The following is a 17090-nucleotide window of genomic DNA, read 5'->3' as shown; positions in this document are numbered from 1 at the left end:
GATAGAGCACCAGCCCTGGAGTCAGGAGGACCTGAGTTCACATCCAGCCTCAGACACTTAACACTTACTAGCTGTGTGACCCTGGGCAGGTCACTTAACCCCAATTGCCTCACTTAAAAAAAAATTTGCATTGTGTTTTAGGTTTGGACTTCAGTGCATCTGTTCATATATTTTCCTGTGCTTCTCTGAGTTCTTAATATGCATCATTTCTTATAGCATAGTAATATTGCATTATTGTTGTACTTCTCATTCTTTGCTACCACAAGAGAGCTGTTGTTGTTTTTTTTTTTTTGCGGGGCAATGGAGGTTAAGTGACTTGCCCAGGGTCACACAGCTAGTGTCAAGTGTCTGAAGCTGGATTTGAACTCAGGTACTCCTGAATCCAGGGCTGGTGCTTTATCCACTGCACCACAAGAGAGCTGTTCTTAATATTTTGGTGTATATGAGACCTTTAACTTCTTTAGGGTATATATTTAGCTATGGGATTATTGGATCAAAGGGTATGGACATTTTAGCTACTTTTTCTTTTTTCTTTTTTTTTTTTTTTTGAGGGGCAGTAAGGGTTAAGTGATTTGCGCAGGCTCACATAGCTAGTGAGCGTCAAGTGTCTGATTAGGATTTGAACTCAGGTCTTCCTGAATCCAGGGCTGGTGCTTTATACACTGTACCACCTAGCTGCCCCTTTAGCCACTTTTTTATAAGTAAAGCTCCAAATTGCTCTCCAAAATGATTGGGGCAAATCATAGGAGTTTATTAGCATGCCTGTCATTCTACAATGTAAAATGTTTTCATATTTTGCCATCTTTGCTGGTTTTCTGAGTGAGAATAAACCTCAGTTGTTTTGGTTTTGCATTTCTCCTTTTGAGGTTTTTTTTTTTTTGGCTGAGGCAATTGGGGTTAAGTGACTTGCCCTGGGTCACACAACTAGTAAGTATTAAGTGTCTGAGGTCAGATTTGAACTCAGGTCCTCCTGAATTCAGGGCCGGTGCTCTATCCACTGTGCCACCTAGCTGCCCTCTCCTTTTGATTTTTTTAAACTTTTTTTCATCCAAAAAGGATTTATTTTCTTTCACCTCCCTTCTTGTCCATCCAAAAAAAAAATGAAACCCATGTGAAAATTTGCTTAATGGAGCAAAACAAATTTCCATATTGTCTTTGTCCCACAATGTATCCCATTTGTCATATTTTAATCCATTGCCTCCCTTCTAGGAAGCGGGTGGTATTCTTATCAGTCCTCTGGGATCATGGCTGATCATTGCATGTTTTTTTCAGTGTTGTTATGGTATAAGTTCTTATTGACACAATAAATTGTTATAAATTCTACTGGTTCTGCTCACTTTATTCTGTATCAGTTCATAGAAATCTTTCCTGGACATTTCTTAGTTGATTTGGAGCAATTTTTCATCAGATTGTGAATAATTTGTAATTCTTTTTGAGAATTTTTTTCTTCATAGCCTTTGATCACATTTCTATCTAATGTTATTTGTTTTCCTGTTTACTTTGGATATGATACCCTTATCAGAGAAATGTGATGCAGAGTTTTCCTAGCTGACAGCTCATACCCCAGTTGCATTGATTTTGTTTGTGAAAATATTTTTCAATTTTATGGAATAAAATTATCTAGTTTTATCTTTCATGCTTACCACTATCCTTTGTTTGATCAAGAACCCTCCCTCTCTCCCCCCTAAGCCATAGCCATAAGGGATTCCAGATCTCATTCCCTTCTCAATTTTATTGTGTGTCCTTCTACCAGTCTTGTATCATATCCATTTAGAATATATTGAGGTTATATGACACAAGATGCTGGCTTAAAACCTAACCTGCTACACTTTTCTAGTTTCCCCCAAGCAACTTACATTTTGGGGTTTATTGAACACCGGGTTCTTGATGTGATGTTTGTTTCTTCTTTTTTTGTGGGGGGCGGGGGGGGCAGTGAGGGTTAAGTGACTTGCCCAGGGTCACGCAGTTAGTAATTGTCAAGTGTCTGAGGTCAGATTTGAACTCAGGTCCTCCTGACTCCAGGGCCAGTGCTTTATCCACTACACCACCTCGCTGCCCGCATGTTTCTTTATTCTTTAGACTGGTCTGTTTTTCTATTTTTTCATAAATGCCAGATCGTCTTGATGATTATTCAGATGTGATGAACTTGGTGATTTGAATGTCCCCTCCTATAAGTCATAATGGCTCCGGTCACCATGCTGGAGGCCTTCCCTATTTTGTCCTGCTATACATCACACAGCAGCGTGCTTGGCCCATCTCATGATATTCCTCAGGCCGCCTTCTATTCCTGTCAGACTTTTCCCTAATGACTTTTTTCCTTTATACTTTGAAGACTTTGAAGTTCCTCAATAGTTATGTTACAGCCTGCTCATATCCACCCTGGGCCTCTTCAGTTTTTCAGTCTTTTAGGTCTCACGGTCATATGGCAGTAGAATATTAGTATAAAAAAGATGTATTTGTTTCCAAGGGAAGTTTTTTTGTGGGGGGTCATCATTAAAGGAGCTTTGTAATTTTCTGAAGGCAGTCCAGTCCACTCTTCTAGATCTAACTTGTCTGTTTTAGCTGTCTATCTCAGATATGCATATAGTTCCCATATACAATCTGACCGATCAGTATTTTTTATCTACTTGATCTTTTCCTGTGTGAATGTTGTGGGCAAGCATTTTTAAGTATTTAGAGCTGTCTCAGGAGGCTTTACAATGTTTCCAGGCTTGTTGCAACCAGGATCGTCTTATCTGGGAGGCCTCACTATTCACAGGTGATCTCTCTTCAACTTGGACTCTGCACTGTTTCTCCTCCCCCTCTGGAAATTGCACATCTCCCTGTTTATTCTTTGCCTCATATTTATGATCAGAGAGTTGGTGAACAGGGTTTTTTCCTGCCAGGCGAAGTGATATATGGTGACCAAAGGCGATGCCGGATTAGAATGTAAACTCAGTTGTAAAATTTTATAGAGAATGATGATGTAGGATTATCAGTATTGTTACCTCATAAACAAGATGCATTGGAACTTAAAACCAGTCTAAAGAAAGCTTGGCAAGAGAGCAAAGTCATCCCCAGGGCATTTAAAGACAAAAATGGAAATAGGACAGCAAACAGAAGAAAAATGAAAAAGATCTACAAAGATTTTTATAACAAATTGGTTGCTGGATTCAGGAGGATCTGAGTTCAAATCCAGCCTCAGACACTTGACACTTAACTAGCTGTGTGACCCTGGGCAAGTCACTTAACCCTCACTGCCCCCCCCCCCAAAAAAAAAACAAACAAAAAAGGAAGAACAGTAGAAGAGTAGAACCATCACACACTTAGATTGTAACTAATCAAAGATTGAGAAAATGGCTGGATTAAACTAAATGCCATGGGAGATCACGATACAGGGAGCAACACAATAAAGGGGTATTATTGAAGGATCAATTCAGAAAGTATCTGAAGGAAAACCTTCCGGTTCCTCTTACTATAGGGGAGGGGGCAACTAAGAACCTCAACAACTGCCAACCCAAATACCTATTTTCTATTTTTTGTTTTTTTAGTGAGGCAATTGGGGTTAAGTGACTTGCCCAGGGTCACACAGCTAGCAAGTGTTAAGTGTTTGAGATCGGATTTGAATTCAGGTACTCCTGACTCCAGGGCCAGTGCTCTATCCACTGCACCATCTAGCTGCCCCTTTTTTTTCTTTTTTTTTTCCTTTTTTTCCCAAATACCTACTTTCTACACAGAATTTTCAGCTTCATTTCTTCACATCCTTGATGTGAGGGTATTAGGGAAAACAGGCAGGCTTTCACAAGAGTATTCTATAGTGCCAAGCTTCTTAAGCTGTGGGTCATGACCCCATATGGGGTTGTAACTGAATATGGGGGGGGTCAAAAAATTTGGCAACAGTGAAAGGTTGTGTCTAACTATTTTATATCCCTTTATGTCCAGGGTTGCTTAAAAATTTCTCAGGCAAAAAGGGTCACAAGTGGTCAAAGTTTAAGAAGCCCTGCTTTAGGGTACTACAGCTTCACTGCCTTTGTATTTGAATGAAAAATGTAGACAATACTAGATCCCACTTTGCTGCTTGCTTCTTGACTGAAAAAGCATCTGATTGGATGGAGCCTAATGCTGTCTTACTTACACTCTTGTTCAAAAAAGGTATTTAACATTTTTGCATTCCTTGTGAGTAATACATTTCCTTGAACTTTATAGCAACATTTTGATCACTTTATGATATAATTTGAGGTCTAGAAATGCTATTTTATTGTCTCTTTATTTTTACCCTTTTAAAAATTCCTTCCCTTGAGATCCTAGACATCTTCAGGTGAATTTTATTATGTTGTATAGTTCTATTAAGTGCTACCTTGATTGTTTGATATGACATCCAAATTTGTAAATGAACTGGTGCTGTTGTCAGCTTTATTATATGGAGCACAGCCCAGCATTCTTTTTTTTTTTTTTTTTTAGTGAGGCAGTTGGGGTTAAGTGACTTGCCCAAGGTCACACAGCTAGTAAGTGTTAAGTGTTTGAGGTCGGATTTGAACTCAGGTCCTCCTGACTCCAGGGCCGGTGCTCTATCCACTGAGCCACCTAGCTGCCCCTACAGCCCAGCATTCTTTTACACTTAGGGTGGTAGGAAGGATTAGTGGGCGAAAGGGAGTCATGGATCAGGGTTATCTAATAGGTGGCTGCCATTTGCAGAATGGTATATGTGGAGTTGCTGCTAATGAGCTGGAGCTGGGAGAGCCCACGTTCCTTTGGAACTTGAGTCAAATGTGCTGGAGCCCCAGCTGGCATCTGGGCTCACTTTCCCCTCCTGATTCTTCCACCTCTTAGCCAACAGGCTTTTTATCCTGAAGATTCCTCTGCCCTTTGGCTCCTTTTCTCAATGTTGAAGAGTGCTGGCTCTCTGTGGTCACTTCCCTCCCAGCTCTCCAGACTTGTTGACTTTGCCCCCTTGTCCTTCATACGCCTTCCACCACCACCACCCTTCCCTGCTCCTTTCTGTGTGTGAGAATGGAAGGGCCTGACTTTGTATCCCCAACACCCAGCAAAATACTTGGAACATATTAAGCGCTTAATAAATGCTTTATCTTTTTTTTTTCCAGACCATTGTCACACACTCACTCACACATCCAGTGGTAAATATGGTGAACTGCTTTATACTAATAACAGCAAAACCTTTTTGGAAGCTACTGACAGGAAGAAGGAAAGGGTCAGTGCTATTCCTAACCATTACTTGTAGGAAGGACTACATTGGACTGTTAAGAAATTTTGAGGGTCAAGAGGATTTCAGCAGACTGGTAAAACCTATATACAGTGTTGTAGGGCAACCTCTTAAAAGCTCATTAGCAGTGAAACAAGTGAATACTTCTAGGACTAAAATTTTTTATTCTGTTTTACTACGTTCCTTCATACCCTTGAAATATTCAGGTTGAATTCCAGTTTTTTTCATAGAAACTCTATTCCGTTTGTGTCTTGTTGTGCAGTCATTTTAATTCTCAGTGACTTAGACTCTGACTGCAAACGTGTTGAAACTCCCTGTGGCTGTTGGAAGAGAAATGGGGAGTTGGGTTTTTTTTCAAGGTGCTGACTTTGATACCATCTCCCCTATAACCTGCCATCGAACCAGTACATTGGTTCAAAAGCTTTTTCGTTGGTTTCTTGTACCAATTTGACTTGAAAAGGCAGCCAAAATTTTATTGATTTAGATTAATATCATACATGCTTTACAATTAAAAGTCTGAGGCACAATTCAGAGAATATTAAAAATGATATTTCTTTTAGCTGACAGAAGTGAAGCAGTGATTCTTGGGAAGTATACTTGGCAGTATTGGGATGACCATGGTGCTGTTAACTGTTAGAACTTATTTGAGGGAGTTTCATGAAACTTGACTTATTCCTAAAAGTTAAAATTCCTGAAGTTATTCCTGGAGTTAAAATGTGGGGCTAGTCATTTACATTTAAGGATATTGACATAAATGATGAAATTATGTGTTTTCCAGAATAATACCTGCCTCAGATTTTGACCAAGTAGATAATTGTAATTGAGTTTTATATAAATTAATAGGGAATTATTAAGCTTTTAGACAAAATGAAATGTCTCTTGCCAGAAAATCTGTTAATGGGTGTCCTATGTAAGTAAATGCAAAGTTTATGAATCAGGAAATGGGTAGAACCTTTGAGTTATGACATTTCATGGTCCTCATAGAGACGCCTTTTTGTCTATAAGCTTTTGGCCTTTCAGTTCTCAAACCCAAACCATGTTTTCCAACACTGTTTTTTGTTCTTTTATTCAAGTCACTGAGAACTCAAAGAACATTTCCTCAGTTTGGAGGGGTTTGCCAAATTCTTATGACTTCTCTACTTTATTTTCTGAAAGGGGTGGTAGTAGTATATAGGTTGGGTAATTCATGGTGCTGTTATGCTTATCTTGACTACTGAAAATTGTGATGTGTAAGTGTACTATGAAATCATTGTTCTTCTTGAACACAGTATGAAACCAACTCTTACAACTCTGACCTGATTTTTTTAGTATGTCTCCCTTAAACTGGTGTGTCCCTGGTTTATATTTTCTGACTTAATTCATGATTGGATTGTCAGTGTGGATGGAGTTCAGTTCCTCCAGTGGTCTCTTCTCCCTTCATTGTTGGACATAGATGACAGATGAAAAATATAACTGTTAAACAAGTATTTATGGTGGGATTAAGAATTTTAACACCCTCCAAGATCTCTCTGCTTCATAGAGCCACTGACTTGATTTAAAATGAAGGGCTTGGGGCAGCCAGGTGGCGCAGTGGATAAAGCTCTGGCCCTGGATTCAGGAGTTCCTGAGTTCAAATCCAGCCTCAGACACTTGACACTTACTAGCTTGTGTGACCCTGGGCAAGTCACTTACCTACACCCCCCCCCCCCCCGGTTGCCCCGCAAAAAAAATTTTTTTTAATTAAAAGGAAGGGCTTCCTCAACACAGTAGCCAAATGAGCCTAGAAACTCCTTTTCCTAATGAACTCTTTGTCTCTCCACTTGGGAGAGGTTCTGGCCATTGAGGGCATTTAGAGAAATAAATAGAAAGGAGAATGGAAGATAACAAACAAATGAAACAAATCACGGCACCCTGAGGGAGTCAGCACCCATTTGTGATGGACTATTTGAAGAGGGGCGATGAGGATGACATTAGGTATATGCCTGCACCTGACCAGATACATAAGGAACAATCTGTGCTTAATTCTGAAAGTGCTTGGGGCATGATTCTCAAGGTATCTCTGAGGCAAACATTCAAAGGAAAGGAGAACAGTAATTTTGTGAGGCAACCCCCGCCCCCCCAATATGTGACTCGGAGGACATCAGCAACTACTCTGTCTTCATATATCTAAAATCTGTAACAGTCTACCCACTTACCAGAGAAATTCTTACTGAGAACAGGAGAGGGAGCAGTCAGGTTTTTTTCAACATCATAATATACATTTATATTTATACAATTAGCAGGTATAGGGAACATAACATTCCCACATTGTCTCTGTGTTGGTTTTTGAGGTGTTGGACAGGGTGGGACAAAAACAACCATTCCTAAAGGGATCTCTCATGTGTGTTAGAATTATACAAAAGTCTGACACATGACTGTGGGGGTCATATTGGTCCTTGCTGTGCAGTGACATAGAAAACAGGGAAATGGAGAAACAGAGGTTTACTTACCATAGGCCTTCATTGATGTCCTGAAGGGGAGCCTCCACAGATTACTTGTTCATTAAAGAAGTAACTAGTATGAAGCACCTGCTTTGTGCCAGGCACTTTGTTAGATGGAGGAGATAACCGGCTGTTCTTATCTATAGATGATATGTAACTAATTACATTAAACCCTGGAACGAGGCTGCCATCTTGAAATCCGGAATGATTCAGAAGAGAGGTGAAACCATGTGCACTGAAAACATTAGAGCAAAGTCTTTGTTGGCCAGATGTAACTGGTGGGATGACCCATTGAGTTAACCTATGTACATATGTCCTGGGTTGGTTGTGCACATGGACAGGAGCGCAAGGCACAGACACCAAGAGAGAAGGCTTGGATGGTGCCAGGACATCCAGTAGTGCTTTTAGTGATCTTAAGCTGCTTATTTCTGCACAAGCTCATCTTTTAATACCCATTTTCTCCCATTGATCCCCTGTGGTTGCAAACTAGGGAACACCATGGTCTCAAAAAAAGTCGGTTGCAAGTGGCATCCCAAAAGGCAGTGGAAAGGGAGACATGGAAGAGAGAAATGGGTGGCAGCGTGTTGATTTCACATAAGAAGCCACCTAAGACAACAAGGGCATGTACGGCCAGGAAGGGAAGTGGGCCAGCCAGTCATGTGCAGATAACTGGATGCAACCACTGGAACAAGAAGGTAGCCACCAGGGCATTCATTGGAGAGGTTCATCAGGCGCTCAGCCTGGACCCCTGCTTTTTACATGGGCCAAAGAGATGGAGGAAATTGAATCGTGTGAAGAAGACCCTTCATAAGATCTCTTTATCCAACCAGTGTTTCACTCCTGTGGTCCCCCAACAATACTTAGTGCCTTTTGGTGAAAATGTAGACAAATGTTAGTTTCCCTTTCACAAATACTGACATTCGTGGAGCTGGAAATTTGTCTTTAGAGAGTTGTCCTTCATAGAAATCAGTGGAACAGGAATGCAGGCCATGGGGCATTTCCATAGCACTGTCTGTCTTTTCAGGCAGTGTTTGAAATGTGACCCATTTTCTTTTTGAAAGGGGAAAAAAGCCAACTTATTCTTTGCATGTGAAGACATTTTCAGATGTGTTTCTTGCATGTGTGCATCTTCACACTGGTAGAAAGATATGGATGAGTTAGCAGAAGTTTTGGCGTTAATTGTGAAGGAAATACCTACATTTCCTGGAATAAAGGAGTCACCTAAGAAGAGAAGCTAATATAGCTTGGGATTTTTTTTGCTTTTTAATTTCATAATGTGTGCTTGCCTTGGCATATCACAAGTCTCCTATAACAAGTTATACGTCTATGTGTATTTGCAAAGTTTTAAATCCAAACTGTCTAGAATATCTTTATTAAAAGTTGGTTGTCACTCACAATAAAGAATACCTTACTACTTGAAAGGACGTCTCAAGACTTTTGTAGCAGATAGGAGTTTGCCACAAATTTGAACTCCTGGAAAACTCTATAACTATCTGCTGTTGGAACTACTTTGTCCTCATATACTAAACTTAAGTGTTCGGTGGTTTTTTGGTTTTGTCCAAAATAGGGTTGAGAAATAACGTCAGGGTTTTTGTCTTAGAATTCAATTTTCATTCATTTAGAATGCTTTAAGTTGAATCTTTATTTCAGCTAGACTTTTGAAATCTCAACTGAGTTCATATCTTGAAACATTGTGGTCTGTGGCCCCTGTGGTACTGACTTAGCACTTGGAGAATAGTTTCGCTTGTTAGAAGTTAGAGTTTTTGTCTTTTTGTTTTTATGGTGGAGGACTTTATAACTTATGGGTTCAGATTCCAAACCACATACATTCATCCATTCAAATACATCTTAAAGCTATATTGGGGTTTACAATTTCTAGAAATTTGGATGCCATGGAAGCTCAGGGTGGGGGCAGTGGCTTCTTTATTGGGATAAAAATTGTACAGTGAGGTACTTTAGTTTTTTAAACCAGCCTTTACAGATCTAAAGTCATGTATAGTTGGGAACTCCCCATTGCATTTGAAAATCCTTTGTTCATAAAATTGTCATGTTAATGAGTATAGGTTAGATATTCCAGTTAGTAAATTTGTTATCATTTTAGGGTATAAGTTGATGAAAACCATTTTACTTTAATCAAATGCCAACCTTTGGGGCAAGCAAGATAATTTGTGGTTTTGCTGACTATTTCATTACCATTGGTTTCCTTTGTAGTCCTAAGTATGAGCATAACACCCCCCAAAAAAGGTTAAGAACCCATGGTTTCTAGAAATAAATGTGCGTATGCAGCCATGAAACTTAGGCAGTTGAGGTCCAGTTAGGAAGCTACAACAGCTATGTACCGGCCAGCTTTAGATCAAGTAAATCAGCAGGTCACAGAGAAGGCTCTGAATTCTCCCCTCCGCTTTGTGAGAATGGCAATATCTCCTAGAGGTGGAATTGTATTGCCCTGGTAAGTCTTCTCTCTATAAGAACCTGGCAAGCCTCACTGGTGGGAGGCAGCTAAAATCAGGAAGACTTGGGTTTGAGGCCCACCTCTAATAAGTACTGGCTCAGTGCCTCACAGAACCCTCTGGTCTGCTTATGTGGCCAGCTTCATTCAGTGCAAGTTCCCTAAACCAGGAATTCTTTTTTTTTTTTCTTTAGTCAGGCAGTTGGGGTTAAGTGACTTGCCCAGGGTCACACAGCTAGTAAGTGTTAAGTGTCTGAGGCTGGATTTGAACTCGGGTACTCCTGACTCCAGGGCTGGTGCTCTATCCACTACTCCACCTAGCCGCCCCTAGGAATTCTAAAAAAAAAAAAACAAAAAACAATTTAAAGGCCAAAGGTATCATAGTAGAATGGGTAGAGTCCTGACTGGCACCAGGAAGATATGGGTTCAATTGTCGACTCAGACATTTCATAACCACGCTATATCGTGGGCCCACAGCTCACTATCGTTTTGCCTTGGTCTCCTCATCGATCTATTAGCGTTAATAGCTTCTCCTTTAATGGATTGTTGTGAGGATCAGATGAGATGATACAGATGAAAGCACTTTATAAGAACCATAAAATTACACACAAATACAGATTGTGTGTGCGCGCGCGCGCGTGTGTGTGTGTGTGTGAAAGATTCCTAAACTACATTAATGTATATCAGATATCATCTGATATCTTTGTGACTCTTATTGTATCTGTATTGTAGAAGGCACTTGCTTGAGGCCTAAGTGGCTCTTCTGCCAGTGGAATAAAAGCTTTGTGTTGGGTCTACTTAGACTGTTTGGCTTTGAATGACACCTACTCAGTGAAGAGTGGTGTGTGTGTGTGTGTGTGTGTGTGTGTGTGTGTGTGTGTGTGTGTGTGTGTGTGTGTGTGTGTGTTGGGGTATGGGGAGGCGGAGACAGAGAGAAATGGAGATTGATTGATTGATTGAGAGACTGAGATTTGGGGGATGGCTCTGGCCCAGCCAGTATCATAGGTTTGATACTCAACCCTAATTACTAACACTTCCGTTTGTTTTGTTTTGTTTTGTTTTTAGTGAGGCAATTGGGGTTAAGTGACTTGCCCAGGGTCACACAGCTAGTAAGTGTTAAGTGTCTGAGGCCTGATTTGAACTCAGGTCCTCCTGACTCCAGGGCGGGTGTCTTATCCACTGCGCCACCTAGCTGCCCCCTAACACTTCCTTTTGCTGAGCTGTTCTGGGTTTTTTAATATCGTAATTTCTAAACATATCCCTCCCTTCTTTGTTTATCACAGCACCCTTTGTAACAACCCGGAGAAATGGTCAGTCCTTTGCTTTAAGTTGAGGTGGTTGACATTGCAGGCCTCCTTAGAGGGAAGCTTTTACTTCTTTGTACATTGCTATTGTTCCTGGCTCTGCTTCCTCCTGTCACATTGCATCTCTCACCAGGAGGGGTGAAAGTCTCTGACACTCTAGTGAGTCTGCCCCGATGAAGCTAAAAGTCCCAGTATATGGACTGTTAGAGAAAGGAGTATGAGGGTGTTCCTCTGATTCCCAGACGCGAGCCCCTGCTCCAAGCGTAGTCCTTCACCCAATCAGTCTTTTTTTTTTTTTTTGGTGAGGCAATTGGGGTTAAGTGACTTGCCCAAGGTCACACAGCTAGTAAGTGTTAAGTGTCTGAGGCTGGCTTTGAACTCAGGTCCTCCTGACTCCAGGGCCGGTACTCTATCCACTGCGCCACCTAGCTGCCCCCCAATCAGTCTTTAATCACCGCTTTGTGCCGGGCTTGCCCAGGAAAAGCTAATAGGGTGGAGGTAAAAGAACTCGGTCAGGTGCGGATTTTACAGTAACGTTTTTGGTGAGCACTGAAGAGTTAAGAATGTCAGGAAATGGGTTTGATTTAATTTAACACCCCCCCCCCCACACACACACACACAGAAGTACATCAACAGGCTTTTTGGTCAGCCTTTCACAGTAACAATAACAGGCTAAGTGGTAAAATCTTCTTTTTAAGTCATTGGTCTCATTTTTAATTGGGGGAGGGGAGATTACAGATTAAAAGAGAACGACCTTCAGGATGATGCCCCGCTGGCATAGTGGCTAGAGCAGGAGGCTTAAAAAGACTTACTTAAAAAACCACTTACTTAGGAGCTGTATTTCCCTGGGGAAGTTACTTGGCCTTTGGGGGCCTCAGTTTCCTCTTCCTTCAAATGAGGAGGGGCTGACTAACCTAAGGGCCCTTCAGGCTCTGAAGCTCCCAGGGGGTTAGGACTGAGTAGTCACCACAATCCCTTCACTTGTGTTTGCTTCCTTAGGTCCCGTGGCAGTGCTGGTGGCCATGGTTCCCGGAGTCAGAAGGAGCTGCCCACAGAGCCCCCTTACACAGCCTATGTAGGAAATCTGCCTTTCAATACTGTTCAGGGAGACATAGATGCGATCTTCAAGGATCTCAGTGTAAGGAGCGTCCGGCTAGTCAGAGATAAAGAAACGGACAAATTTAAAGGTGAGTTCTGGAGCCGAGAGGTTCCTGCTGATGTTTTTGTGAAGTTTATTGAGGGTCAGCGGGAGCTCCGGGAGCCAGAGAACGTGTTTTGTTCCCTTGTGGCTGCGACTGTGGGTTTGGATAGATCGTGGTTTCATTTGAGGACCTAGAATGCATGCAACTGTTTAAGTATTGTGTTTGTAGTCATGGTGCTTGGGTCCACCTCACTGTCGCCCCAAGTGCGACCTGTGTGGCAGTCATCAATAAGTAACACTTTAGAGAGTAAAAAACGATGCTGCTAAGACCCTGTCGTCAGGATCCTCCAGGTGTGTTCCACTTCAGCCCAGCCCTGACTCCCAGCCTCATGGCTTGGGGTCTTTGGGAATGAGGAGTGTGGCCAGTGCTGCCCAGTATGTGACTGTTTGTGCCCCATATGGAAGGAGAACCTAATAGGTCATTCCTGAATGCACAGCCCTGAGAACAGGACAATGGAAAGTGACGGGCTGGCAGCTTGTCCTGAGAGAGCATTATCCAGACCCAAATCAGTGTCTGCTCCGAGACCTCTGTAGCAGCCCTGCAAACACGGCAAGTGGCGCCCCTGACATTCTGGTCCATAAATGTCATGGGATACTGGGATAGATGAAGTGTGAAGAATAGGAAGAAACCTGGAAAGATGCTTAGGAAGAGGATGAATAAACAGAAGATCTTGGTGAACAGTGGAGGGGAAGGAGGCTTGAAAGATTAAGGCATTTTCTGCATTGACATTCTCACACATGACCCTCCATCCGCCCTCTTTAGATCCAGGGGCATCCTTCCTCACCTTCTCTGAAGATTTCTTGGGTTCCTTTAAGATGCCGCTCCAATGCCACCTCCCCCTGGGGGGCCTTTGGCCCTGACTCGCTAGCATCTTTACCCTGAGATCTTCCAGCTGCTCTTGCTTGGTTTCATGTGTGACTCCCTTGAAGAACAGGACCCTTAATAAATGCTTCTTAACTTGTAGCTATGCTTGTTATATACATCATATATCATTGTATGTATGTGGATATTTAAAATCAGTATGTTCAGAATAGTTTGCTTAGTTTACACACATTTACATAGATTAAAAAAACCAAAACCTTGTTAGGATCATCAGCTCCCAAAGGTCAGCCCTTAGCCAATGCAGGAATTACCTTTATTATACCGTGCCCCATGCTGTTTGGAACCACCTGTGGGGGGAAAACCACACACTGAGGAGGCGAGGAGGCAGAGCGTCCCATCTTGGGGTGGTCCTGATGGCTAGGGAGCTGTGCCTGTTTATTTTGAGCTGTGGTCTGACTGACTTCTCTCCATTGATATTCTGCTTTCTGGGACCAATGTCTAGATGGCTTTGGGAAGGAGGCACTCACCATGCAGCTACCCACCCTCTTTTTCAGCGTTATCCCAGGGCTTGTTCCCTGAGGCCTGCAGACAGCACAGGTTTTCTTCTAGCCTGAAGCTGTCCTCATCTCCTTCCATTGCTTCTACTGCCTCACATCTCATTTTTAATCCCATTAGAACCATCCCCCCAGCTGTGCTGCATCAGTATTCCTAAAGGACTGTGTCACTCCCCTCCTCAAGATTAAATAACTTCCTATTGTGTGTAGGAGAAAATGTTCCTCTGGCATTTAAACTGTTTCATAATCTGACTTTTGTCTGTATGTTCCAGCCAGAGTGTAATTGCTTTTGCTTCTGTGACATTAGCTGCCTCTGTTCTCCACACGTTTACAGTGGTCTCTGGCCTCTTATAATGCTGAGCTGAAGGGTCACCCCCTCCCAGAAATCACTTTGTACTTGATTGTACAGTTCCCTTGTTTGTCACTTCATCTGTGCAGCGGGGTGGTTCTTGGAAGGCAGGGTCTGTTTCCTTTTGTGAATTGGAGACTTTGAAACAGGCCTGGTCTAGTATTGGCCCACACTAGGCACCAACACGTGCGTATTGAATTGAGCCTCACTTTGGTGGTGCAGCCCCCCAGATTCCTCTTCCAGCACCTCATGATGGAACAGTGCACAACCCAGCAGAGTTTGGCCCATGCCTGAGCAGGAATCTCCGAGTGGTCATCCAGCCTTGGCTGGAAGTGTTTCCTTACATCAGTCTTTACGTCTCTCTCTTCATCTTCCACCTGTAGCTGCTGGTTCTTCTCCCAGTCACCAAGCAGGACAAGTCTTATCTCTCTTCTACCACATGGCCCCTCAGATCCTTGATAAGAATGTCTGACTAACATGGTCCCTTCATCTAATCAGTTTCCATTTTGTTAATGTTCTTCCTCAAAGGTGGCCAAGAAAGGAATGGTCACAGGTGACAGACTTTGGTTTATTTAATTATTTTGGTCACAAACTCACAACCATCTACTGAGCTAGGAAGTGTTTGCCATCCGTGGAGATGGAAGACATGCCCATAACAACACTAGCAGCTTGCACTGGCAAGGCATTTTGAGGTTTGCAAAGCACTGTCTCATTTGAGCCTCCCAGCAGGCACAAACTGGGATTTTTGGTTTGGTTTGGTTTGGGTTTTTATCATTTTACAGTAAAGAGATCTGAGGCCTAGCTTGAGTGATTTCCGGTGGCCACACCACTAGTATGTGTTATAGTAGCCATAAGCCATAAGTTAGCCATTTTTCCTCCTATTGAACATGGAGGTTGTTTCTAGTTTTCTGCAATGACAAAAATTCTGTTACTTGGTATTCATTTTTGAGGTAATATTTTCTGAAAGTTTAACTCTGGCTAAACTATGTTTAAAAAAAAAAATCCATTAGAACTTAGAATAAAGGGGGCAGCTAGGTGGCACAGTGGATAAAGCACCGGTCCTGGATTCAGGAGTACCTGAGTTCAAATCTGGCCTCAGACACTTGACACTTACTAGCTGTGTGACCTTGGGCAAGTCACTTAACCCCCATTGCCTGGCCAAAAAAAAAAAAGAAAAGAAAAGAACTTAGTGTAAGCCAAGTTCACAGGACATAATGGGGGATGGGTCTGGTTATAGGGGAGGAATGTCCTTGTTCTGTTTGCCCAGGCTCTGGAGACAGTTGGATCTATTAGAGGTTGGTTGAGTCATATTCCTCATCCAGGCTTCTTGTAGTCTTTGGGTCCTTCTCATTCTCTCAGTGCCTCCCCTAAGTGACTACCCATCACAGTCCAATAAAAGGTTGCATTGACCTTTGTCATCAAAGTGGGGAGTTCTCATTGCTAAACTTTTTGGGACTATGTCAGTATTTATTCTGCTTTGCCAACCAAAACTTGTCTCTACCAGCGAGCACATTTTCAACCAGAAACAAGCACCTCTTTCTGGCCTTCCTCTTCAAGTTGGAATATGACAGCCCACATAACTGAGTCCAGACATAATAGTGCCAAGAGCTGTCAACATGTGAAAATGGCATGCCGTGGTTCTGCATTTTTGTCTTTTTTTAAATGAAACATCTTAAATTTATTGTTAATACCCATTTTAAAAAGTTTTGAAGTCTCTACCTCTTGCCCCTCTGCCAAGCAGTGAAAAGGCAAGCAGAGTGATAGCAGTCATACATGTGAAGTCCTACAAAGATCGCCATATTGGTCATGTGAAAGCACACTTCTTTAGCAATCTGAAGTGATTATAAGTGGAGAGCAGCAGTCTCCTCCTGGGGGACTGGGCTTTAAGTCAGCAGAGGGTGAAGAGAGGGAAAATTCATTTCCTCCAAGTGTTAGCCTAGGAATACTGGTGTAATACTGGGCGTTTATTTCTCTTACAGGATTTTGCTATGTGGAATTCGATGAGGTGGATTCCCTTAAGGAAGCTTTGACCTATGATGGTGCAGTGAGTATATTTCCAGATTCATTTCTGCCAGCTTGGTTTTCAAATACTTTTTCTTCTTGTGGTTACTGACACTTTTCTTCCTCATAACCAGCTCTTGGGCGATCGATCACTTCGAGTGGACATTGCCGAAGGTAGAAAACAAGATAAAGGAGGCTTTGGATTCAGGAAAGGTGGACCAGATGACAGAGGTGATTCTTTAAAAACTATTTATAAAAGCTTAAGTCATATGCTGCACTGAGCCAGAATATTTGTGGTCTGCTATTGACGGGTTCTGATGGCCTATTCATGAGTTCTTGTAATATAGAGGAGGGATCAGAGCCTTTTTGCTCAGTCCGTAAGCATTAAGTGCCTATTATGTGTCAGCCACTTTGCTGGGCAGCTAGAAGGCAAGGAGGAAAGAGCACCATGAGCCTGGAAATCAGAAAGACCTGAATTAAAATCTGGCCTTAGATACTAGCTGTGTGGCCTTGGGCAAGACTCTTAACCACGTTTGCCTCAGTTCCTTCATATGTCAAATGAGCTGGAGAAGGGCATGACAAACTACTCTAGTATCTTTGCCAAGAAAATCCCAACAGGAGTCATGAAGAGTCGGACATTCCTGAAAACAACTAAAAGCAACAAATGTGCCAGACACTGCTAAACACTGGGGTACCAAAAAAACCCTCCAAAAAACAAACAGTCCCTGCCCTCAAAGAGTATACAGTCTG

The 17090-nt window shown here is 42.2% G+C and overlaps 1 protein-coding gene across 3 annotated transcripts in view; it reads left to right on the top strand.

Annotated features, from left to right (window-relative positions):
* The window catches only part of EIF4H (eukaryotic translation initiation factor 4H), a 33677-nt gene that overhangs the window by 10370 nt on the left and 6217 nt on the right, over positions 1-17090 (top strand). For all 3 annotated transcript variants that reach the window (XM_043964460.1, XM_043964459.1, XM_043964458.1), the window contains exons 2-4: positions 12412-12599; positions 16319-16383; positions 16475-16571. In XM_043964460.1, coding sequence (XP_043820395.1) covers positions 12412-12599; positions 16319-16383; positions 16475-16571 — 350 coding nt within the window. The remainder of the gene's footprint in view (positions 1-12411; positions 12600-16318; positions 16384-16474; positions 16572-17090) is intronic.

Source organism: Dromiciops gliroides, chromosome 4 (assembly GCF_019393635.1).
Source record: "Dromiciops gliroides isolate mDroGli1 chromosome 4, mDroGli1.pri, whole genome shotgun sequence".
NCBI lineage: Eukaryota > Metazoa > Chordata > Mammalia > Microbiotheria > Microbiotheriidae > Dromiciops > Dromiciops gliroides.
Note: the sequence above shows the minus strand (reverse complement) of the source record. Positions and strands in the feature narration are given on the sequence as shown.